General features: G+C 44.1%; 1 protein-coding gene across 1 annotated transcript in view; it reads left to right on the top strand.

Moving 5' to 3' along the window:
- Positions 1-24,954, top strand: part of LOC142290519 (uridylate-specific endoribonuclease D-like) — a 122,587-nt gene that overhangs the window by 18,676 nt on the left and 78,957 nt on the right. The window contains 2 exon segments of the mRNA XM_075334478.1: positions 8,333-8,535; positions 24,675-24,788. Of these exon segments, the coding sequence (XP_075190593.1) occupies positions 8,333-8,535; positions 24,675-24,788 (317 nt within the window).

The raw sequence follows: 24,954 nt of genomic DNA, 5'->3' as shown, positions 1-24,954 counted from the left end.
CAAACGAAAAACTACTAACATTAAGGAATAACGTTTGGAACTCCATTCTATGTCTGAACTGGGTGCAAAAAACCTAAAAAACATCACTATGGGGAGATAAGGTATGCACACCAGTGACTATGGAAGGGGAATACATGGAATAGCAGAAACTGCTGTGTGAATACTGACATGAAAAATTCAATAGCTATTTGTAAGAATGAAATGTGAAAAATGGAACCTGCATTACTGCCATGAATATATGAATAAAGAGAAATTTAGCTACTGAATTGATCAATGCAGAAGAGCCCCAACACTACGCCAAAGTATTTCTCTACGTTGGGGTCCCTAGCTTGTGTGTGTCCTCTCATGCAGTTAAAAAACTTACCGTGTATGGGACGCTGAGACCCAGGCTATATATGCGTATAATGTGGATTGGCAATAGGTGTGTATGGGGAGGGTTCACAAACGAAAAACTACTAACATTAAGGAATAACGTTTGGAACTCCATTCTATGTCTGAACTGGGTGCAAAAAACCTAAAAAACATCACTATGGGGAGATAAGGTATGCACACCAGTGACTATGGAAGGGGAATACATGGAATAGCAGAAACTGCTGTGTGAATACTGACATGAAAAATTCAATAGCTATTTGTAAGAATGATATGTGAAAAATGGAACCTGCATTACTGCCATGAATATATGAATAAAGAGAAATTTAGCTACTGAATTGATCAATGCAGAAGAGCCCCATAATCCCTGCATGTGGGCTGACTCTATAAAGTGCGCCAACATGCATGGAGGGGGAGCTGAGCATGTGCTACAGCATCTCGCTGGTACTCGGCGCTTGCCAAGTATCTCGAGTACTGAGATGCTCGAGCGAGCACCGACTATCGGTGAGGATTCTCGCCCATCCCTATCGACTGATACTACAGGACCTTGCATGACGTCATAGCTATGTGACCAGTCCGTAACCAACGAGGTAATACAAAATTCACACATGACTGGTCACATGGTTCTGATGTCATGGAAGGTGCTGTAGTCAGCGGTGGTTACCGGGAGGGCTCAGCTATGATCGGACTCGAAAGCAGTAGCGTCAGGAGACAGAGTCTGCAGGACGCGTCGCGGGACCTGTAAGTATAATGACAATGCTTATCATTAACTATAGTCTTTATTTTACAGCCCCCCCCGCCCCATCCCATAATTGTAAAGTTCAAGATTGGTGATCAGACGCAAGGTCGTGTTATCTCGATCCCGATCTTTACAAAGTGAGTCTCCCCGATCCCGACCATTGGGGGGATCGCCCATTACTAGTATTAACACTTCTATTTCAGGGTATATCAGGGTATACCCAAAGTTGAATAGAGGATCTTATATAGTGGAATGTTTCCAAATGAAGTCACTGTGGGGCATTCGCATCAAGCCACCATGCCCCTGGAAGTCTCATTAGTCCAGTGACATGATGGTATGCCCCCCAAGATGTGTCAAAGAGGGGGGTGCGCCACTGTAAGGAGGTGGAAAGGCTGTCACTTTCCCCCTGAAGACACCAATCATAGTAATATAATGTTTTATGCCTGTTATGTTGCTAGTGGTTTTAACATGTTCAATCCTCCTGTAGGCTGCAATTCCTGTGTGACGTCCTGGACTAGCCAGGTAGTCACAGATAGAGCCCCGCACTACACCTGTCCCCCAATAAGGTAACATCAGCCAAACAATAAAACCTAGTCACCTCCCTCAGAGCTTGATGAACACACCAGGGGGCAGAACCAGGCAGTTGGCCATGCCACCGAGGAGTTCAGAGGGCCTGAGGCAGGAAACACACAGTTCAGTGCAGTCAGTGGAGTGAGGAGTGAAGGAGTCTGACAGGTGCCGGGGTTGGAGCCCGGGCACCTTTGGCTAGGAGGCAAATGGAGGCCTTAGCCTACAGGAGCCGGGAAGCCGGCTCGGTGGAACTGTGGTGGACCGGGGCAGGGTAGTGGCTCGCCGGTACCGACCTAGGGAACCGACTCGGAAACCGAAGCACAGAGGGGGGTACTCAGACCCTGAAACGAGGTCCAGAATCCACTGGACTGAGTTAATTAACTGATTGCAGTCTGGACTATAGGTGTTACGTCACCACCGGAGTCCGCTCCAGCGACTTCTGCTCTGATCGCCAGGTGACACCGTGTTCCTGCCATGGATAGTGCTGGTGATGGGAGACGAGTCGATGCCAGCGGCACCGGTGGGCGCAGGCTCCGATCATCCATTGGGCTGGGTTATCTTGGGATCTGCAGTACCACTGGCTGACTGTGGGTGGCATGTGTCTTCCAGCTGAAGTTGCCAGCGTTCAGCTACAGCCAATGGGAAGACACCACACCCTTCTTAGTTCCCCTCCTGTCTGCTGACCTCTGCCAGAGATAGTTCTGATTTCCTGGCTCCTGATCCGCCCTATTCTGTTTTGTGATTCCTGTGTGCTGACTTCTGCGTGTTTTCTGACTACCCTTCTGCCTGCTGTTTTTGTACCTCATTGTCCGATCCGGATTTGACCTCTGCTACGTTTTCTGATTACGTCCTTGCCTTCCGATTCTGTCCCTGTTCTGCTATTCCTGGTTTGACCCTGCCTGACGACTACTCTCATCGGACTGCAGCCTTCCACAGGTAGTGATCTCCAGGGCCCTGTGTAATTCCAAATCCCTGTATAGGGGTTAAAGGGTTTCAGGGTTCTGGGGGTCCTGCTTGGTGAGTGGCTTCCCTCTAGCCTGTCCATTACATCCCATCTGAGTCTGTTGATCCAGGCAGGCGTTACAATAGGTCCTTTCCCTCCAAAGTCCCGACTGAAGACAACAGCCCACCGAGGGGGGATAGAAAGCCACCGCACAGGCAGAGAGATCCCACAGGCCAGCGTCTGCGGGCAAACGGGCTCTCCCGACATACACACAGCCGGGGAGTGGACTCCCGTCGCTGAAGCGCAGGCAGTCTACACATACATTACACGGTGCAGGAGAAAGGCAAAGACCACCGAACCGGGTGGGGGACCAGACGCAGCTGGCTGCGGGCACCGATCACCATCAACTTTGTTTACCAGAGACTTGTGTGTGTCAATAACAGTGAGTACAACAGTGCCATCCGGCCGCGCACCGCCCTGCACCGCCCAGCTCTCCCCAATGGGTCCCGGGGCCACCACCCCTGCCCACGGAGGGGTTAACACCTTGCTGCATCACTATCTGCCCTGGGTGCCCAGTAACCGCAGCGGTGGTGTCCACTTTCTCCACAACCCATTGGTGGCGTCACAAACTTAAACACGGCTCCGGCCATACACCTACCTACCACCCCCCCTAAGTAGCGCCAGCACCCTTTCAGAGCGAAGTGACCCCGGGTCTGGAGATGCTCGAGCCACCCACCAAGGAGCCCGGATCCGAGCGGCTCAGCTGCAGCTGAGCGCGGGGCGGTACACCTGTATATCAGGTATGACAGGGTTAACTGTAGACCCAGCCCATTGTGGGGAGGAATGATAGAGACAAGGGTGGGGAGTTCCTAGTTCAAGGGCAGTTAGGATGTAGTGTTTGAGCAATGAAGGAGTAAAAGACATGATCAGAGAAGGGATTGTAGCCTTGGGTGTGTGTGTAAGAAAAATCAGAGAGCAAGAGACATACAGGAATCTACAATGGCGGCAGTTTATCTGAAGCAGGCGAGTGGAGGATACTTTAGAGACTGAACTAGGTGTAATGCAGCAATAGTGTACTGAGTATTGAGGACAGCCTTGAATAGAAGGTGGCTTCTGTCAGATCTTTGGTACCTCTAGTAAGGTGGTAGCAGAAAGAGCTCCCTTTTGCTAGTCCTTTACACTATGGAGTCACCCCTGTTGTCGTGCTTTCCTACTGTAATCTTCCTTGCAAGAACAGTTTCATTCCCTGTAACCATTGGAAGAGTACCTGTTTAGCGCTCAGAAGGGAATAATGAGACCACTACTTGTTACTCCGTATATATAACCTTGTTTTTGAGTAAAAATAACTTTCTTTTCACAAACTGGTGTGGTTTCCTCATCCTGGGGTCCAAGGGATCCAGCGCCACGCAAATGTGACGCCCTGGGCAAGCCAGGGGTCACAGGTAATGACATCACCACACCCTACACCCCGGTTAGGTACACCTAAGCTAGACCTGAAATCCTTGTTGCCTTCCTCCAGGGGCTGATGTCCACACCAGGGGGTGGAGCCAGGCGGTTGGTCTCCGTCCACCAAGGAGTTCACAGTCCTGGAGGCAGAAAAACACAGGCAGTTAGAGTTTGGAGGAGGAAGTGAGAGGAGGTGAGAGTTCGGAGTTTGAAGTAGAAGGAGGGAAAGTAGTGAAGAGGAAAGTGACAGCTTGAGAGAGCCTGAAGTTGGTCCCTATGCCTCCACCTGCCCCACACGATAACAGGGAAGAGAGACTGATTGTTCCCTCTTCCCCGCTGCCTGTCACCACTGACACTGGACCCCGGAGGTCCACTCGCCCCAACCTAGGTAGACCCCCACTTAGGTATAGGGAAACTACTATCTAGAGGGGGGTGAACATGTGTGTTGAAAGTTTTAAAGTTGGAAGTTATGAGAAAATGATAAGTGATCAACTGAGGAAGTCATCTGATTGAACCGTGATTGGACCGGTCGTTGCCGGCACCGTTGTCCCCGTGGGGACCGTTTAAAGTTGCGTAAGGGACTCCTTACGGACAAGCCCGTGAACTTGCAGGGCAACCACAAACTTGTGGAATGTGAATAAAGAAATGTTTGTTACAGCTTACCGTTACCGCCTCCGGAGAGGCAGATTGGAGGGAGGGCCCGCAGTGGAGCAGGCTGGGGCCCAGCCAGCGGTGGCTACCCTCTGGGGGTTCCAGGGGCTCCCCATGGACGTGGGTCCCCTGGGAAGGACAGATCCCGCTCGGGTGGCTTGGTGCAGGACTGGGGTCAAGGGGTGCTGCCTGTTTCTTAGGGGCAGCATCAGGGCCAGGTTACTTGGGTGGGTGAGAGCGGAAGCCGTAACCGTTAACCGTTTGCAACGTTTAAGAAAAGTGCCTCCCGTTGTGGGATGATGTTATTTTACTTGTATTGTGTTTCTTATCTTTTTTCAGAAAAATAAAACCGGTGTTGGACGGGCAGCCCGCGGACGGTCTGCATTTTGCTAAGGGGAATGTGACGCCCTGGGCAAGCCAGGGGTCACAGGTAATGACATCACCACACCATACACCCCGGTTAGGTACACCTAAGCTAGACCTGAAATCCTTGTTGCCTTCCTCCAGGGGCTGATGTCCACACCAGGGGGTGGAGCCAGGCGGTTGGTCTCCGCCCACCAAGGAGTTCACAGTCCTGGAGGCAGGAAAACACAGGCAGTTAGAGTTTGGAGGAGGAAGTGAGAGGAGGTGAGAGTTCGGAGTTTGAAGTAGAAGGAGGGAAAGTAGTGAAGAGGAAAGTGACAGCTTGAGAGAGCCTGAAGTTGGTCCGGGTGTGTGCCCCGGACTGAGACAGCAAGGTTAGCAGACGGCGGTGACCGTCTGCAGTGGAGGCTGATCGGAGTTGCCGTGAGGACCGTGGACGGGTGGTGGCCCGGCGGTACCGGACCGATACACAAGGAGAAGCCAGCACCATTGGCAGGGGCCTTTCGGATCCCGGCAAGGCTAGGAGTCGCCGTGAATGTGCCAAATCCGTCAGTGAAGGGGACCTCCGGGTCTCCAAACAACTAAGTCCAGATTGAAGGCAACAGTCCAACCGTATGAGAGAGACACCACCACCGCCAAGGCACCAGTTTCTCAGGGCCAGCGCCTGCGGGCAAAGAGGGGCTCCTCCGGCCCATATCCAAGTCGGGGAGCAGGTAACCGGTGGGAATCCATCGCTACCAACATTACACAAGGTGCAGGGAAAGAGACAGTCACCGTTAACTACCGGGGAAAAGCAACAGCAGCTGTCCTTCCAGCCGAGTGTTTTACCGAGAACTGTGTCACCATCTCAGGCTGAGTGAGTACCACCGTGCCGTGAGGCACAGCGCTGCCCTCGCGACCCTGCACCTCACCAGGCCCCGCACCCGGCCTGCTATCCACCCCTACCCCATCACTGGGCCCCGGGACAACCAACCCCCTACCCACGGAGGGGAGAAATAACAACAAAGCTGCTCCCTGTCACCGCTCCCGGGATCCCCATACAGAGCAGCGGTGGTGTCCACACAATCACCACAACCATGGGTGGCGTCACTGCCAATAAATCCCCAAAACCAAACCCCTTTTCACTCACGGGCGAGGAGCGCCACTCGAGTCCCCGGGATCCGGCCCATCGCTCGAGCCACCGAGCAGCAGCGGCCGCAGCAGCAGCGGCAGCCGGACCCGAGCAGTGGGAGAGCGCAGCGTCCCCTCCTCCGCCCGCGACACAAAGTGTCGCTGAACTGAATATGGATGTCTCCTCAACAGCAACACCCATACACACACACACCCAGGATCCTCAGAACCCCTTTTTTCTGTAGCGTATCAGAAGGAAAGCGAGTACCTCTCCAACAGCTATTGCTTTGAGCCACATTATATTTGGCATAGTCGGAAGGATGTGATTTCCTTGCAAGGAGAGACCCGTGACGCAAGTGGAATAGCGCCTGAATGAAGTGCAGCCCATCCCATGAGGATCAACAAATGCAGGAGGCATGGCCACAGATGGAGGTGGGGAGTGACTTATAATGCATTAGTAGACCAACCCCAGAAGAGGCGGGGCCGAATGGGCATGAAGTATGCAGTGATTTCGAAGCTGGTGCCATTATCCTGTGTCATATTAAAGACTTTGTATATGATAGTTAAAATATCAAGACATAATGCATATATTTAGAGAATATATTTAAAGCTAGTTGTCACATCGAAACATGCGTCAGGGGGTCCCTGCTGGTATATATTTTGGTAAATATGTGAGATTCTATGCTTAAGTTGTATTTCGTAAATTTCTGCACCTTAATACATTCTTTGCACAATATGTATAGTAATAGGGTGGCTGGTATATATAACAAAAGTGGTGTAAGCCTGGATGTCCGTTCTGGTACTTGTAGCGGCCCGTATCTTGTTGGGGTATATCAGGGCCAGATTGTACGGATAGCTGGAGAGATGGGAGAGTCTGGCTCTTCACATACCCCCGACCATAGTTGTGTCTCACCTGTTATGACTGTTTGATTGGCATATGTTCAGTTTGTGAGGCCTGCTATGCCTTCAAGAAAGAACCTCATGCCGAGGTGTGGCGTGCTGACCAGAGTTAGCCAGTGGGAGTCAAGGTGAGGGTACTACGACGTCTACAGGAAGGAGTCCTCGGCAAGAAGGGAGGATTTGCCCATCCTGACCAGGACCGTGAATAGAGGTTTGAAGCCAGTTTAAAAGGTACTTCTGGAAAGGGGTGTGTTTACTGACTGGAGTCAGTAGTGGGTCAATGATATGGACTGGAAATCCGTCGGTGTGGTATATTACTGGATAAGTGTATCTGAACCTGTGCAGGTAAACCGCGAATGTTATGGAAATCCGTCTGTTGTGTAGCGTGATTTATGTTTTTCTCAATAAACCGTTAGGACTTTTACATGAAGTGTTCCTGTGTTTACTGCTGATGTAAGCCAAATGAGTAATCTCCATCACATTATGTGAGAGAAATGTCGCAGTATGTTGCACCATATTGTTTCATGTTGTCATGAATCAGAACGCATGGCCATTCATATTTAGTGCCTCTCCATATGTTACTAGACACAGTTTTTTTGTCTTAATACTGCCCACCTGAGGATGTAAGGTGACTAGCACATAATACTTGGTCAGAAAATTGGTTAAGGATTTGAGGTCTATCCATTTTTCTGTAACTTGTGCTGCTGTGTTTGTACGATTACAGCTATGGTACTCTATAGAAATATGGCAATATTTTTTGTGAGATATTTTATTGATTTTAATATATATATTTCATTAGCTATATGGTTGTCAGTACTCTGCTAGGTTTTTTTGATCATCATGATTGCACCTCGTCATCATATATAAGTTTTTGTGTATGTGTATCAATGAAATATGTATTATTGTTGAATTCGTTATCATCACGGGTGTCCGTTTTTTCGTTCTTGGACATGTAGAGACCAGTGGGAACCTAGTGAGCATTTGTTTATTCTTTTAACCCATTCTAAGCCCCTTTAAATAAATAACTATATTCCCTGGACAACATCTTTAATGTATTCCATTCTGCAATGTGGATTTTTCTAATACTTTTTTCTCCTTTAGATTTTAATACATGCTGTTCTAATCTCATTCAATGTTATAGCTTCTTATAATAAGTTTATCCATGTTCCGCAAAAGAATCTCCAGAAAAGTATTGCTAATATGGGCATTATTGTCTCTATCGCGCTTTATTATTTTCGCAGACTTTACAGCTACGTGAATGAAGCCAAACTGTTTGCCCGTCCAACCTTTTCTCGCTTTATTGCCCTGCTTGACAATTATATAAAGACCACAGGGACAGCCGAGATAGTGACCAGCGCTGAGATCAATGAGCAAAACGCTTTTGTAGATGAGATATTCAAGACCACAGTCTTCAGCAGACTGTCCAACTTCTTCATTTCCAAAGGTAAAAGACACGCACCTATACCATAATACATGAAAAATAATACAGACATAATTTATTAGAACAAAAAGTTGCAAATAAATCAGTGGGTATAATAAACGTTTGGGCCTCATATAAAATCTATAAACCTATAATATGGCACTTTTTACTGTTCATGGAAACAGAAAACCTCATGACCTTATTCTTTTCATTTGTTTTTTTTTTCTCTTTACGACTTTTTCCTTATGGATTAATTAATGTTATATTTTTGTTGATTGGACTTTTACCAACTCAACAATGATTACATATGTAATTTTTTTTTTTTTTTCAAAAACTTTTTATTGATTTTCCAATTTTTTATAAACATAACAAGATATTCAAGGTTACACAAGGAAAAAACATTTGTCTGACAATATGTGACATAATAGGGTGCAATGCCCCAACTTGATATTTTAAACTGTTTATCTGATTGATATGGTCTCTATTAAACCAAGGCAAAAGTACTAAGAAATAACAGACGCGATACAAGTCAATTAGAATCATTAAGCCCCTAAGCCAACCCCGAATGCTTCCAAATTTTCTGGCACGTCTTGTTGCTACCTTAGCGTCTCGTCTCCCTTTCCTCCGGAACCCACACCTCCGTGATTTTCAATTTACCCAGTTTGTCCTGGCTATCATTCAGAAGGTACCATTCCGATTGTATAAAAGGTGTCATCAGATTATTTATTTCTCCCTGAGTAAATTGACTTTCAATGAAATTTCTCCATTTCCCAAAGAACTTGGGTGTCAACCTGTCTTTGTCCTTTTCCGCTTCCACTTTCTCCAGCCTCAATAAATTATGTAATTCCCCGATGACCTCTTTTATGGATGGTCCCTCCCTTTGTATCCAATGCTTTAATATGGACCGTTTGGCTATCATGGCTATGTCATGTACTATTGTATATTTCTTCTTTCCCGGCATGTCCGATCCCCCTCTTACTCCTCCCTCAAAGGAATGGAAAATCCACACCATTAGCTCTAGATTTCCAGAAATTCCCCATGTTGCCTGGACAAATAATCTAACTTGATTCCAGAACCTGTGAATTTCCTTACACTCCCATAGTCCATGTAGCATATCTGTTTTTTCTCTCTGACATTTAGGACACCGCATATCTCTTCCCGGAATGTTGAAGCCCATAATAGCCCTGTGTAAAATTCTAAATTGGGTGTCTCTCCATCTCTCATTGGTAACATGTTTCCGCATCTGTGCCCATCCCTTCAATATATCCCCTACAACTTCCTGCCCTTTCAATTGTTTCCCCCACGCTGTTAGAGTACGGCTATCCTCCCCAGATATAAGCATTCCCCGAAATGTTCGGTAAATTTTGGAAACATTTACACTTGCTACATCACTTTCCATAAGCTCATTAATCAAACTCTTATTCAATTCCTTTCCAAGCTCCCCCAAATCTACAAATACTCCATGCTTCAGTTGTTCATACTGGATGATATGTGAGCTATTAAGTTCATACTTGTCAAGCACTTCCCGTCCTGTCAGCCACCTTCTCTCCTCCACATTCATGACATCCTTCATTCTCTCGACGCCCTTCTCTTTCCATCTAGTAAATAGCTTATTTTCCCGTCCCATGGGAAAGTTCGGAGATGCCCAGGGATTTAAGTACTTAGATACTTTCCATGACAGTCCCAATTTCTTTCTTACCAGTTTCCATGTTAGCATAGTGTCTCGGAATAAGATTGAGTTCCTTATATGCCCATCCGCCCTGGACAATGGGGAGTGTAAAATGGACGCCAAATCCCACGGTGATGCATACTTGGCTTCCATGCCATAGTCTGAGTGCCTGCTCGTTCCTCTCAACCAATCAAACACATGTCTCATTATACACACCAGGTTATAACCCCGAACATCCGGGAAACTAAGACCTCCTTCCTCCGTTGACTTCATCAATGTTCGTAACTTTATTCTAGGTTTCCTTCCCCGCCATATAAAATCCGCATACGCTGAGTTGAGCCTACTTACGTCCCTCAGTTTTAGCAATATCGGGATCATCTGGAATGGGTACAACAGTCTAGGAAAGCTCATCATTTTTATCAGGTGGCACCTTGCCAGTAGTGGTAGAGGCAGACCCTTCCAACCCTTTAGTTGTGCTATAATTTTCCTAATTAGTGGGCCATAATTCATCTCGTAAATTGATTCCACCGTTCTTCCTATATGAATTCCCAGATATTTAAGTGATGTCTGTGCTATAGGAATGCCACATATACAACCATCCCTTACATTCCCCCCTTTTAGGAACAGGATCTCACACTTTTTTTTATTCAATTTGAATCCTGAGACTAATCCAAATTTTTCAATTAGGGCTAGAGTCTGTGGCAAATCCACGTTAGGGTCCCCCATATATAGTATGACATCATCGGCAAAAAGTGCTGTCTTTATTTCAGTTCCCCTTACCTTAATCCCTTTAAAACTATTTGGGCCCTGCAGTATTCTTGACAATGGTTCAATGGCCAAGTCGAATAAAAGGGGAGATAGCGGGCAGCCTTGTCTTGTTCCCTTCATCAAAGGGAACACGTCTGATAAAAAACCTGGAGTGTGTACCCTAGCTCCCGAGTTAGCGTAAAGATTCCTAATGTAAAGCCTCTGTCTATGTTGTAAGAGCATCTATCATGGTAGAACCACATTCTGTTCATCTAATGGTAATGAATCTTTCAAGATCAGAAAACACCTAACATGCCAGTCTGATTTTGTTGTCTATTTGGTTGACTGTATTTGCGGCAAGCAATATGTGGGCAGAACAAGCCAGGCTCTCCATAATAGGCTGAATTCGCATCGCCATAACATTAAAACTGGTTTTCTCCTGCATGGGCTCTCAAAACACTGTACTCTTGTACATGAGAAAAAACTAGAATTCAAGATCACCCCCATTGAGCAAATTGACCCTATTGAGCACAATAGGACCGAAGCCTTAAGTAGGAAAGAGTCATTCTGGATACACAAATTAAACACCTTAAAACCTTTTGGCTTAAATGAGGTATCAGATCTTTTTTATTAGGCTCCAACCTTGTCAAACCATTAATATTTGTATCCATCTTTGCATATTTTTATCTTCAGATCCTGTTACTTCATCTTCATGTCAGGTCCCCCCTTTTTAGCAAGTCCCCAGTGACTATCATATGCTTTTTATGAACCCATATCTGACAAGATCATTATAAAGTATGAATTTTGCTTATATTATTTTATGCATTTAATCTTTTGCTCTAGTGACTACATTGCTTTCCTGATGATTCCCTGTATGATAAGACCAATATGATTTTATGCTTTTACCATATTTTACTAGAAATTTTTATTGTGCATTTTTATAAGGTATTAGGACATTTCATATATGTTTTTTTGTTTGTATGTACATTTGTATTCCCAAAAACATATTTCATATTTTGGATCCATTTGATTAAAATATCCATATCATTACAACTGACCTAGAGGTCGCTTGCAAAACTAATTTGCAAGTTCCCATTTCAAATCATGTTTTAATTCATATCTTTTCCTTTGTCTATTTTTCATTTAAATAGTTATTGTCATCCCCCCCCCCCTTTTTATCCATTGGCAATATCAGTGGCGCTTCATCCGATCATTTCCCTGAGTTGTAGCCCTGCCTTTTTGGACAATTCTTGTTTGTCTTCTCCCCACCACCCTATACCGCAGTAGACGTTATATCCCTAGTTCTGACCCAAGGTTACCTTTGTCGAGCCATTTTTGCCTCTTGCGACTGCGCACTAAGTTTTTTTCCCACGGTTTGAACTCTTCTCACCCTGACAGTCCAGCACCTGCTCCATTCCCTCACGCATGCGTCTTTTTCCATTTTTAGTTGAACTTCATTCACCCGGACAATTGAAACTATTCCATCACTGTGGATATAATCATCCTCTCTTTCTTTCTAGTTATGGACACACATCCTTAACACTATTTCACCGTAAATCTCCACATTTCACCATTCTTTCCAACTAATAAATGATCAAGCTCAAAATAGCACACAATAGGTTTCTTTCAACTATAAATTTGGATCATTTCACCACCTAAGTTTTTATTGCCCTTCCAATCACACATCGGCCTGCAGTCAAATTGGTTTGTCTGCTGTTTTTGACAATGGTTGGGTAATGGTCCCATCAGTTCGGAGATAATCCTTTTTCCCTTTCTCTCAGTCACGGGAACACACACATTTTTTCGGGAACTGTTTGACTGTGAAATTTTCACACTCTCTAATCCCGTTAACCATCAAATGATCAGGTCCAAATAGGATAAAACAGATTACACTATAAATCTGAATCATTTCACTAATCACGGCTTAGTTTTCCCTTGGGATCACACATTAGCCCTTGGTCAATTCAGATTGTCTGTTGCTTTAGAGCAATGGTATGGGCTTTCACCCCTCCTTTTTCTCTAGTATTTGACCCATAGGTTCGCACCTTTCTTTTTCTCATTTTCAAGCCCCCAAATATATATAATTTTCCCCTTACACAAGAAATAACCACAAAAAATCCAATTTTACTTGCAATTTTTATTTCAAACCATGAATGAGTAATGATATGGAAATTCTATATTTATATTTATATATATATAAAAAATTTTTTTTTTCCTTCTTCTTCCTCTTTTTTCTCTTTTTTTCTTTTTTTCTTTCAATGTGTCCATTGTCTCCACGTGTTGTTGAGTCATCACCCTGCAATCCTGAGGGGCGATTGACGTCATAGCTGTCAACGTGGCAGTATGGAGCCTTTATAAGATACCAGCCTTTGATTGTCTGTATGATTTCTTTTTTCCCTGAAGAAGGAGACGGTCTGTTGTCTCTGAAACGCGTAGGAATGCTGTGAATAAAAGAGAAATATTATATTACTTCCAACTCAGTGGTTTTTAAGCGCGGCATATACCCGTTTTTCCTCTGTCTACCATTATATTTATATCGTGCCTACGGGGCCGCTGCTTGAACCACGCGGACACTCACATGCTTTCTGAAGGAGTTGTGACTGGCACAACCCCACCAGGTGAGTGTTACTGTTCTTTCTCTAACATCACTTGTTATATCGGGTAAGACCCTATTGCGCCCTTTTGTCTCCCCATTTTAGTTGTAGATACTTTCCATGACAGTCCCAATTTCTTTCTTACCAGTTTCCATGTTAGCATAGTGTCTCGGAATAAGATTGAGTTCCTTATATGCCCATCCGCCCTGGACAATGGGGAGTATAAAATGGACGCCAAATCCCACGGTGATTCATACTTGGCTTCCATGCCATAGTCTGAGTGCCTGCTCGTTCCTCTCAACCAATCAAACACATGTCTCATTATACACACCAGGTTATAACCCCGAACATCCGGGAAACTAAGACCTCCTTCCTCCGTTGACTTCATCAATGTTCGTAACTTTATTCTAGGTTTCCTTCCCCGCCATATAAAATCCGCATACGCTGAGTTGAGCCTATTTACGTCCCTCAGTTTTAGCAATATCGGGATCGTCTGGAATGGGTACAACAGTCTAGGAAAGCTCATCATTTTTATCAGGTGGCACCTTGCCAGTAGTGGTAGAGGCAGACCCTTCCAACCCTTTAGTTGTGCTATAATTTTCCTAATTAGTGGGCCATAATTCATCTCGTAAATTGATTCCACCGTTCTTCCTATATGAATTCCCAGATATTTAAGTGATGTCTGTGCTTTAGGAATGCCACATATACAACCATCCCTTACATTCCCCCCTTTTAGGAACAGGATCTCACACTTTTTTTTATTCAATTTGAATCCTGAGACTAATCCAAATTTTTCAATTAGGGCTAGAGTCTGTGGCAAATCCACGTTAGGGTCCCCCATATATAGTATGACATCATCGGCAAAAAGTGCTGTCTTTATTTCAGTTCCCCTTACCTTAATCCCTTTAAAACTATTTGGGCCCTGCAGTATTCTTGACAATGGTTCAATGGCCAAGTCGAATAAAAGGGGAGATAGCGGGCAGCCTTGTCTTGTTCCCTTCATCAAAGGGAACACGTCTGATAAAAAACCTGGAGTGTGTACCCTAGCTCCCGAGTTAGCGTAAAGATTCCTAATGTAAAGCCTCTGTCTATGTTGTAAGAGCATCTATCATGGTAGAACCACATTCTGTTCATCTAATGGTAATGAATCTTTCAAGATCAGAAAACACCTAACATGCCAGTCTGATTTTGTTGTCTATTTGGTTGACTGTATTTGCGGCAAGCAATATGTGGGCAGAACAAGCCAGGCTCTCCATAATAGGCTGAATTCGCATCGCCATAACATTAAAACTGGTTTTCTCCTGCATGGGCTCTCAAAACACTGTACTCTTGTACATGAGAAAAAACTAGAATTCAAGATCACCCCCATTGAGCAAATTGACCCTATTGAGCACAATAGGACCGAAGCCTTAAGTAGGAAAGAGTCATTCTGGATACACAAATTAAACACCTTAAAACCTTTTGGCTTAAATGAGGTATCAGATCTTTTTTATTAGGCTCCAACCTTGTCAAACCATTAATATTTGTATCCATCTTTGCATATTTTTATCTTCAGATCCTGTTACTTCATCTTAATGTCAGGTCCCCCCTTTTTAGCAAGTCCCCAGTGACTATCATATGCTTTTTATGAACCCATATCTGACAAGATCATTATAAAGTATGAATTTTGCTTATATTATTTTATGCATTTAATCTTTTGCTCTAGTGACTACATTGCTTTCCTGATGATTCCATGTATGATAAGACCAATATGATTTTATGCTTTTACCATATTTTACTAGAAATTTTTATTGTGCATTTTTATAAGGTATTAGGACATTTCATATATGTTTTTTTGTTTGTATGTACATTTGTATTCCCAAAAACATATTTCATATTTTGGATCCATTTGATTAAAATATCCATATCATTACAACTGACCTAGAGGTCGCTTGCAAAACTAATTTGCAAGTTCCCATTTCAAATCATGTTTTAATTCATATCTTTTCCTTTGTCTATTTTTCATTTAAATAGTTATTGTCATCCCCCCCCCCTTTTTATCCATTGGCAATATCAGTGGCGCTTCATCCGATCATTTCCCTGAGTTGTAGCCCTGCCTTTTTGGACAATTCTTGTTTGTCTTCTCCCCACCACCCTATACCGCAGTAGACGTTATATCCCTAGTTCTGACCCAAGGTTACCTTTGTCGAGCCATTTTTGCCTCTTGCGACTGCGCACTAAGTTTTTTTCCCACGGTTTGAACTCTTCTCACCCTGACAGTCCAGCACCTGCTCCATTCCCTCACGCATGCGTCTTTTTCCATTTTTAGTTGAACTTCATTCACCCGGACAATTGAAACTATTCCATCACTGTGGATATAATCATCCTCTCTTTCTTTCTAGTTATGGACACACATCCTTAACACTATTTCACCGTAAATCTCCACATTTCACCATTCTTTCCAACTAATAAATGATCAAGCTCAAAATAGCACACAATAGGTTTCTTTCAACTATAAATTTGGATCATTTCACCACCTAAGTTTTTATTGCCCTTCCAATCACACATCGGCCTGCAGTCAAATTGGTTTGTCTGCTGTTTTTGACAATGGTTGGGTAATGGTCCCATCAGTTCGGAGATAATCCTTTTTCCCTTTCTCTCAGTCACGGGAACACACACATTTTTTCGGGAACTGTTTGACTGTGAAATTTTCACACTCTCTAATCCCGTTAACCATCAAATGATCAGGTCCAAATAGGATAAAACAGATTACACTATAAATCTGAATCATTTCACTAATCACGGCTTAGTTTTCCCTTCGGATCACACATTAGCCCTTGGTCAATTCAGATTGTCTGTTGCTTTAGAGCAATGGTATGGGCTTTCACCCCTCCTTTTTCTCTAGTATATGACCCATAGGTTCGCACCTTTCTTTTTCTCATTTTCAAGCCCCCAAATATATATAATTTTCCCCTTACACAAGAAATAACCACAAAAAATCCAATTTTACTTGCAATTTTTATTTCAAACCATGAATGAGTAATGATATGGAAATTCTATATTTATATTTATATATATATATAAAAAAATTTTTTTTTCCTTCTTCTTCCTCTTTTTTTCTCTTTTTTTCTTTTTTTCTTTCAATGTGTCCATTGTCTCCACGTGTTGTTGAGTCATCACCGTGCAATCCTGAGGGGCGATTGACGTCATAGCTGTCAACGTGGCAGTATGGAGCCTTTATAAGATACCAGCCTTTGATTGTCTGTATGATTTCTTTTTTCCCTGAAGAAGGAGACGGTCTGTTGTCTCTGAAACGCGTAGGAATGCTGTGAATAAAAGAGAAATATTATATTACTTCCAACTCAGTGGTTTTTAAGCGCGGCATATACCCGTTTTTCCTCTGTCTACCATTATATTTATATCGTGCCTACGGGGCCGCTGCTTGAACCACGCGGACACTCACATGCTTTCTGAAGGAGTTGTGACTGGCACAACCCCACCAGGTGAGTGTTACTGTTCTTTCTCTAACATCACTTGTTATATCGGGTAAGACCCTATTGCGCCCTTTTGTCTCCCCATTTTAGTTGTAGATACTTTCCATGACAGTCCCAATTTCTTTCTTACCAGTTTCCATGTTAGCATAGTGTCTCGGAATAAGATTGAGTTCCTTATATGCCCATCCGCCCTGGACAATGGGGAGTATAAAATGGACGCCAAATCCCACGGTGATTCATACTTGGCTTCCATGCCATAGTCTGAGTGCCTGCTCGTTCCTCTCAACCAATCAAACACATGTCTCATTATACACACCAGGTTATAACCCCGAACATCCGGGAAACTAAGACCTCCTTCCTCCGTTGACTTCATCAATGTTCGTAACTTTATTCTAGGTTTCCTTCCCCGCCATATAAAATCCGCATACGCTGAGTTGAGCCTATTTACGTCCCTCAGTTTTAGCAATATCGGGATCGTCTGGAATGGGTACAACAGTCTAGGAAAGCTCATCATTTTTATCAGGTGGCACCTTGCCAGTAGTGGTAGAGGCAGACCCTTCCAACCCTTTAGTTGTGCTATAATTTTCCTAATTAGTGGGCCATAATTCATCTCGTAAATTGATTCCACCGTTCTTCCTATATGAATTCCCAGATATTTAAGTGATGTCTGTGCTTTAGGAATGCCACATATACAACCATCCCTTACATTCCCCCCTTTTAGGAACAGGATCTCACACTTTTTTTTATTCAATTTGAATCCTGAGACTAATCCAAATTTTTCAATTAGGGCTAGAGTCTGTGGCAAATCCACGTTAGGGTCCCCCATATATAGTATGACATCATCGGCAAAAAGTGCTGTCTTTATTTCAGTTCCCCTTACCTTAATCCCTTTAAAACTATTTGGGCCCTGCAGTATTCTTGACAATGGTTCAATGGCCAAGTCGAATAAAAGGGGAGATAGCGGGCAGCCTTGTCTTGTTCCCTTCATCAAAGGGAACACGTCTGATAAAAAACCTGGAGTGTGTACCCTAGCTCCCGAGTTAGCGTAAAGATTCCTAATGTAAAGCCTCATTTTGCCTACAATCCCTGTAGCCTCTAGTACTTTGTCCAGCCAGCTCCAATTTACATTGTCAAACGCTTTTTCTGCGTCGAGTGTAACTAGAGCGGGTCTTGCCCCCCTCTCTATTTGTTCCAATCTCACCGCATCCACCACTAGTATTGTCTTCCGGATATTAGTGACAGCATTTCTCCCTTTAATAAACCCTACCTTGTGCTTTGTAATGATCCTTGGAAGAATCATGGCCAATCTATTAGCCATAATCTTAGATATTATTTTTAAATCCTGGTTTATAAGTGATATGGGTCTATAACTAGAGGGATCATCCAGGTCTTTAGTTCCCTTAGGGAGTAATTTGATATATGCTACGTTTGAATTTTTAGGAATTTCCTCTCCTTCCAAAAATGCATTAAATACCGCAGTTAAATCTGGCGAGATCAGATCCCTCATAACCTTATAAAACTCGCTGTTAAAACCGTCGGGGCCTGGTGCCTTGTTGGTGTTAAGCTCCCCGATTGTTCTAGTCACCTCCTCAACTGTGATATCTGCATTTAGGTCACTCAGATCTTCCTCTGTTACGCTAGGCAAGTGCGCTTGTCTTAACCACTCTGCCTCGTCAGTCATGTCGTTGTTTCCTGGCCCATATAGTTTTCTATAAAAATGTCCCAGCAATTTATTAATTTCCTTAGGATCTGTGGTCACCTCCCCCCCCCTTTCTTTTTAGTTTGGAAATCACTGTCATTTTCCTGCTACCCCTTGCCAAATTTGCCAGCATCCTCCCCGCCTTGTTGCCAAATCTATGTAGCTCTGCTTCCCTGTGCGACCAAAATTGTTCCTTTTTTTTTGCCCATTCGTCGAACCCCCTTTTTGCCTCCAACCATCTGTCTTTCGTCGTGGGAGATCTATTAGCCAAATACTTTGTGTATGCTACCCGCACTGCTTCACTCTGGGCATTATAATTCTCATTGGTTTTCCTTTTGATCATGGCAGCATATCCAATCAGGCGACCCCTCAAGACCGCTTTTGCCGTTTCCCAGTATAGCACTGGGTTCCCTTTGTGTTCCTTGTTTTCCTCTGTGAATTCTCCCCACCACTCTCGTAATACCCTGTGGAAATTATCTTGTCTGAGAAGAAACGACGGAAATCTCCATATGATATCTGTACCTCTCTTGAACTGCTCTCTGATACCCAATCTCAACGGACTATGATCAGATATCACCATGTTTTCTATCACACATTCTTGTGCCCCATAAACTAGGCCTTGAGAAATCCAAAATTGATCAATACGCGACCAGCTATCATGAGGATGCGAGAAGTGTGTATATTCTCTATCATGCGGGTGAGCTAATCTCCAGAGGTCCTTCAAACCCACATCTTCTAATGTCACATCCCTATGCTCTGGCCTTCTGTCCACATCCTCTGTCCTCTCCTTCCCCCTCCTCCTGTCTTCAGCTGAGTCTGGAACTGTGTTAAAATCACCTCCTACTATGATGTTGGTCTCCCCATCTGCTAGTATGTTGGCCTTTATGCCATCATGAAATATGCTCTGTTGGGAGTTTGGTCCGTAAACATTATAGATACTTAATTTATCCGCTGGACTAATGATTGTTAAATGTTGCCACCGTCCCTGGTCGTCTGCCTCGTGTGTCACTACTTCATGGCTGAGCTGTTTATGTATTAGAATCATTGTCCCCGCTTTCCTACCTTGTGCCTCTGCCCCATATACAGTACCCACCCAGTATTTCTTCATGCGAAAAAAGTCCTCCTTCCTCAAATGCATTTCCTGTAATAATGCAATATCTGTTTTTAATCTTTTCAGATGTCTTAGTATCATTGCTCGTTTGTTAGGAGATCTCAAGCCTTTCACATTCCATGTAGTTATTTGTACCATATTTGCCTTTGTATTTTGCTCTTACTACTTCCTCCCCTGTGGACCCTGAACTCACAAGAGACGAGACAATTATTACCAGGTATAGAATTTGCCCCCCAGGCTTGATATATCTTTTCCCCACCTTGTAGGTATAACAAATATAACAATAAACAAGTAACTGTAGAACACGTTTTCCCTTCTGGGAAATTTTTGGCTCTTTTCGCCATGCTGATGACTTCCCCTTTTCCTAGCCAAACTGTTGAGCTCCCTAGTCACCCCCCTTAGAGTATACGTTCTAGCCCCGGATTCACATGAGTCACATGAACGAGCCTTAAATAATGTCAAAAATAGTACAGTATGACAAAAACTCTATAAGGACTTCAAGTCCAACTTAGCTCTATTTTCTGGTGGTCGTCCCAGCACTCAGAGCAGACAGATCCACTTCATTTACGCCTGGAAGTCGTTCCTGGACAAAGGCGAGTGAAAGTAAGAATGAAAGTGAATCTGAAAGTGGAACTGAAAGTAAGCGTGAGACTGAATATGCGAGAGAAAAAGAGTGACAGAGCACGTGAGGTACTGAAAGTGAGCGTGAGACTGAAAATGAAACTGAGTATGAGAGTGAGTGTGAAACTGAAAGTAAGCGTGAAACTGAAAATGAGACTGAATATGTGAGGGAGGGAAAAAAAAAAAAAAAGTGTGGGACTGAGAGTGAGTGTGAGAGTGTGAGACTGAACGTTAGGAGTAAGACTGAAAGTGAAACTGATAGCAAGCGTGAAAGCAAAACTGAACATGAGAGAGTGAAATCAAGAGAGTGAGAGAGTGCGAGAACAGGACCAGCAATATCTAGTTCAGTTCAGTTATCATGAACTATTTCCAACAGTTAGTCTCTGTGTTCCGAGCGAGGATTATTTTGTTGTTTTGGGCTCAATCTCCTTTCCTCTCTACTCTCCACCCGCGATTGCTCCTCAAAGCTTCTCGAGTCTTTCCCTGGGCCTCTTGGAGATCCTCCTCTGCTGGTCCCTTCTCCATTGTTTCCTCTTTTTTGTCCATCAGCCCGATTCTTATCCTGTTCTGCCATGAGAGTACGCTCTGCTTCTTTAAAGTCTTTGTAATATGCAAACGAGCCATTAAGATTTCTGACTTTCAGTGTGGCAGGGTATAGCAGTTGGCACTTGACTTTTTTGTTATACAGGAATGAACATACTTTGCTGAATTCTTTTCTCTTTCTGGAGACTTCTGCTGAATAATCGCCGAAAATTAGCAGTCTGTTGCCTTGGTAATGCAATGGTCGCTGTCTGTCTCTAAAGGCCCTCAGTATTTCCTCTTTATGTTTATAGTCAAGATATTTGACTATCACTTGTCTAGCCCTCAGCGGGGCTTTCTTGTTTGGGTTTGGATCCTCTCCCCTATTCGCTTCTTGTTTTCTTAGTGGTCCCACTCTGTGCGCTCTTTCCACTCTGAATTTAGCCTTAATGCCCAGGGCCTGAGGTAACTCGTGTTCACATATGTTATCCAGCTGTCCCAAAGTTACCGATTCTGGCAGCCCCACAATTCGCAAATTATTTCGCCTCGATCGGTTCTCTAAGTCTTCCGCTTTATCTCTCAAATAATCGTTAGATTTCACTAGAGCTGCTATTTGCTCTTGCATAGCCATTATTTTCTCCTCTGAGTCAGATATTCTCTGCTCTGTTTCTGCCAGTCTAGATGCATGTCCACTAATCTGCTTTTGCATAGCTGCTAGGGATGTTTGTATGGCTGTTTCAATGGCCACTTTAATCTCTTTTGACAGCTGTGATGTCACTTCGGCAGCCAATTTTTTATAATCAACATTGAGCTCTTGTGCATGCTTGTCTTGGCCTGCAGGTGGTGCTGGCTTCTTAGTTCTCTTATTCTGAGCTGGGGATTTTCCACCCTCCCCCATTTGTTTACAGTATTTAGATAATGGTGTGGCTGGCAGTTTCTTGTTTGCTTTAGGAGTGTTACTGTTTCTGACATGCAGCTTCTGCTGACGTTTATCATGATTAGACACCTTATATTGCGTGTCTAAGTGATCAGTCCGGTGTCCTGCGTCTCTGGGCACTCTTTGCTTGCTGCACTCCTCCTCCTCCTCTCTTTCTTGTTCCTCCATGTCCCCTTCCTCTATCCATTGTGTTTCTCCCTCTGCAATCCCCTGCAGCGATTTCTCTCTTGCTCCATCCTCCCCCGACCCCCCGCTCTCATCTCCTTCACTTCTCCCTCTCCTGGCTTCCATTACCACATCTTGCACTGGGGACTCTGGCTCCTCCTCCATCAGGCTTGTCGGTGCCATGACAGTCTCCTCTTCTCCCCGCCGGCAGTCAGGATCTCCACTCCTGCAGGTCCCCTCACCACCACTAGCACTCCTCAGTAAGTACCGCTCCATAGCTGTGTGCTTCCTGCTACCAGACGTGCTGCTCTCTGCTCGCTCACTTGCCCGGGTATGCTGTTTATCGTCGGTTTCTCAGAGGGGTGTCGGGAGCTTTTCCTCTATGCTGCCTCCTCAGCCAGGACCGGAACCGGAAGTGTTTTTTTTTTTTTAATGATAACATTTTTGTATTGTTTTATATTTTAAAAACATTTTTCTATTCATTTTTAAATGTTCAAATATGTTCATTTTTTTAATGATAACATTTTTTTTCATTTTTTTAAAAAAATTTGTCTATTCATTTTTAAATTATTGTTTTTAGTTCCCCAAGGGGACTTGAACCTGCAATCATTTGATCGCTTGTACTACAGTACTACAGTATTGTAATATATTGCAGCTCCCTATGTAGCCCCGCCTATGGGTAGGCTTGATGGGAGTACAATGTTCGGTGGAAAAGTTCCTTCATTCGTTTTGTGGAAGGTGAGGAAGAGTGATGGAGACTGGAATGATCATGTCATGTGATTGTGCCACTAATGTTAGTGATTGACAGTGGCATTTAAGTGGATAAACAGTAGTGATCAGAGGTAGCTCCTATCCGAGCTGTTAGGCCTGTTTCACACAGACGTTTTTCACTGATGTGTAAAAAAACGCTTATGTCCCTCCGTGTGCCGTGAATCATGGCACACGTGGGTTGTCCATGTGCAATCTGTGATCCGTGATCTGTGATTGCATATGGACGTATACTCACCTGTCCCGTTCCTGCTGTCCATGGTGCTGAAGTCTCCAGCTCTGCTGCATCCGGCCACCGCTGCCTCTGCGCTGTGCAGCTACTTCCGGGTCAATCCGGCTTCATAAATTAATATGCATGCCATAATGAGCTGGGCAGGAGCCTGCACAGACCGTCGCTGGAAAGGTGAGTTGAAAATGTTTTTTATTTTCAATGTGTTTTTTTCTAGTACGTGTTTCACGGATCACACCATAGTGTGGTCCATGGGACATCAGTGATGGCAGAAAAAAACGGACATGTCTCCGTGCGGCAATCACGGACACACGTGTACGCCGCTCAGAGACCTAGTCAGTGAAAAATCACTGATGTGTGAGCAGACCCCTTGATTAGAATGGGTCTGCGTGTGTCCGTGATTCTGGTACGTATATAAAAAAAAGCACAAACGTACCAGAATCACTGATGTGTGAAAGAGGCCTTAGGGGTAGAACACAGCTGCCACCTTGAAACTATACATCCACACCCGACGTTTGAAATACATGTAGGTCAAATTATTTTTGCTATAAACATAATTTCATTATTTAATTCAAAATTCTGTGCTGATTTATTTCATAATATATGTATATACTAAGTGGAGCTCTGTTGTTTTGATACAGGGATCCAAATCCATGACTATCCTTTTAATGGTTTGTCCCAACGAAGCAGATTTGTGTGCAGATTGTCTGTACACAACTGCATGTTTTGGCAGGAAAAACAGCAGAAAAAAATGCACAGTTTTTATCACGTCTTCTCATGCATTTTTTTCTTGCGTTTTTGTCTGAGTTTTTAGGTAATGATGATCGCAGGAGTTAAGGCGATTGCTGCCAGGCTTATGTTACAGCCGGGACTCTGCTCTCATTGGCCAGAGCGGTGCCTGCACCGCTTCCGGTAGTTTAACCCCCTGAATGCTGCAATCAATGGGATTGCAGCATTCAGGAGGCACAGAGAGGTGTCGCTTACCTCTCCCTGGCGATTGGGTCCCTGTATTGCGATCATAGGGACCCAATCGCTGCCAAGGCAACCCTAGGTTTCTCACTATGACGACCCTGGGTTACTGAGCTACGGAATGCCTCCCACACCATGCTGGGTGAATGCTGTGTGTGGCGAAGTGTCAGTGCTTCGAGTGCAGCACTGACCGATATAATCCACTGCAGTGATCAAGCACGAACACTGCAGTAGAAAAGAATTGACATGCTGCAGATTTGTTCTACACCAGAATCTGCAAGGACAAAATGTGCAGCATGTGCAGAGAAGTCAGGATTCTCTTAGAATTTGCTGGGATGTGTTTTTTCTTGCAGTGTTGATTAAAATCTGCAAGAAAATACACATGAAAAAACGCAGCGTGAGCACACAGTCTAAAGCTGCAGTTGACAAAACTCTAGTCACATGGAGCCACCACTAGGAGGAGCTCACTGCATACTAGTGGTAGTATTGCTCCCATAGAACTCATTGTCAGCTGTGTAAATTGGCAATAAGCACTCACTAGTGTCAAGTAACCAAAATTACATCACAAGCTGATTCCCCATCATTGTTTCTACCACCATTGCAGCTAGAATAGTCTAGAGAACGTTGTCTATTGAGACTTTAACATCTGTCTACATATACAGGTTATTACACTTCCACTGAAAGCTTTAAGTCTGACTTCAAGGAGATGTGGTTTGGATTATACACGCGCACCAAAGGACCACTGGACTCATCTGGATTTGAACACATTTTTCACGGTGAGTAGAGATATATGATAATAAACTGGTAAGAATTCCCTCATGATAAATCTGCATACTTGGAGCTATGGTGGGATATCTAGGGTCATGGGTGGCTAATACATTTTTCTAAGAGAAAACTGGGACTGTTGTGGAGGGCCGTATCAGTAGGCTGAACTTAAGGCCG

This window comes from Anomaloglossus baeobatrachus, chromosome 2 (assembly GCF_048569485.1).
Source record: "Anomaloglossus baeobatrachus isolate aAnoBae1 chromosome 2, aAnoBae1.hap1, whole genome shotgun sequence".
Lineage (NCBI taxonomy): Eukaryota > Metazoa > Chordata > Amphibia > Anura > Aromobatidae > Anomaloglossus > Anomaloglossus baeobatrachus.
The sequence above is the reverse complement of the archived record's forward strand: the minus strand, read 5'-3'. Positions and strand labels throughout refer to the sequence as shown.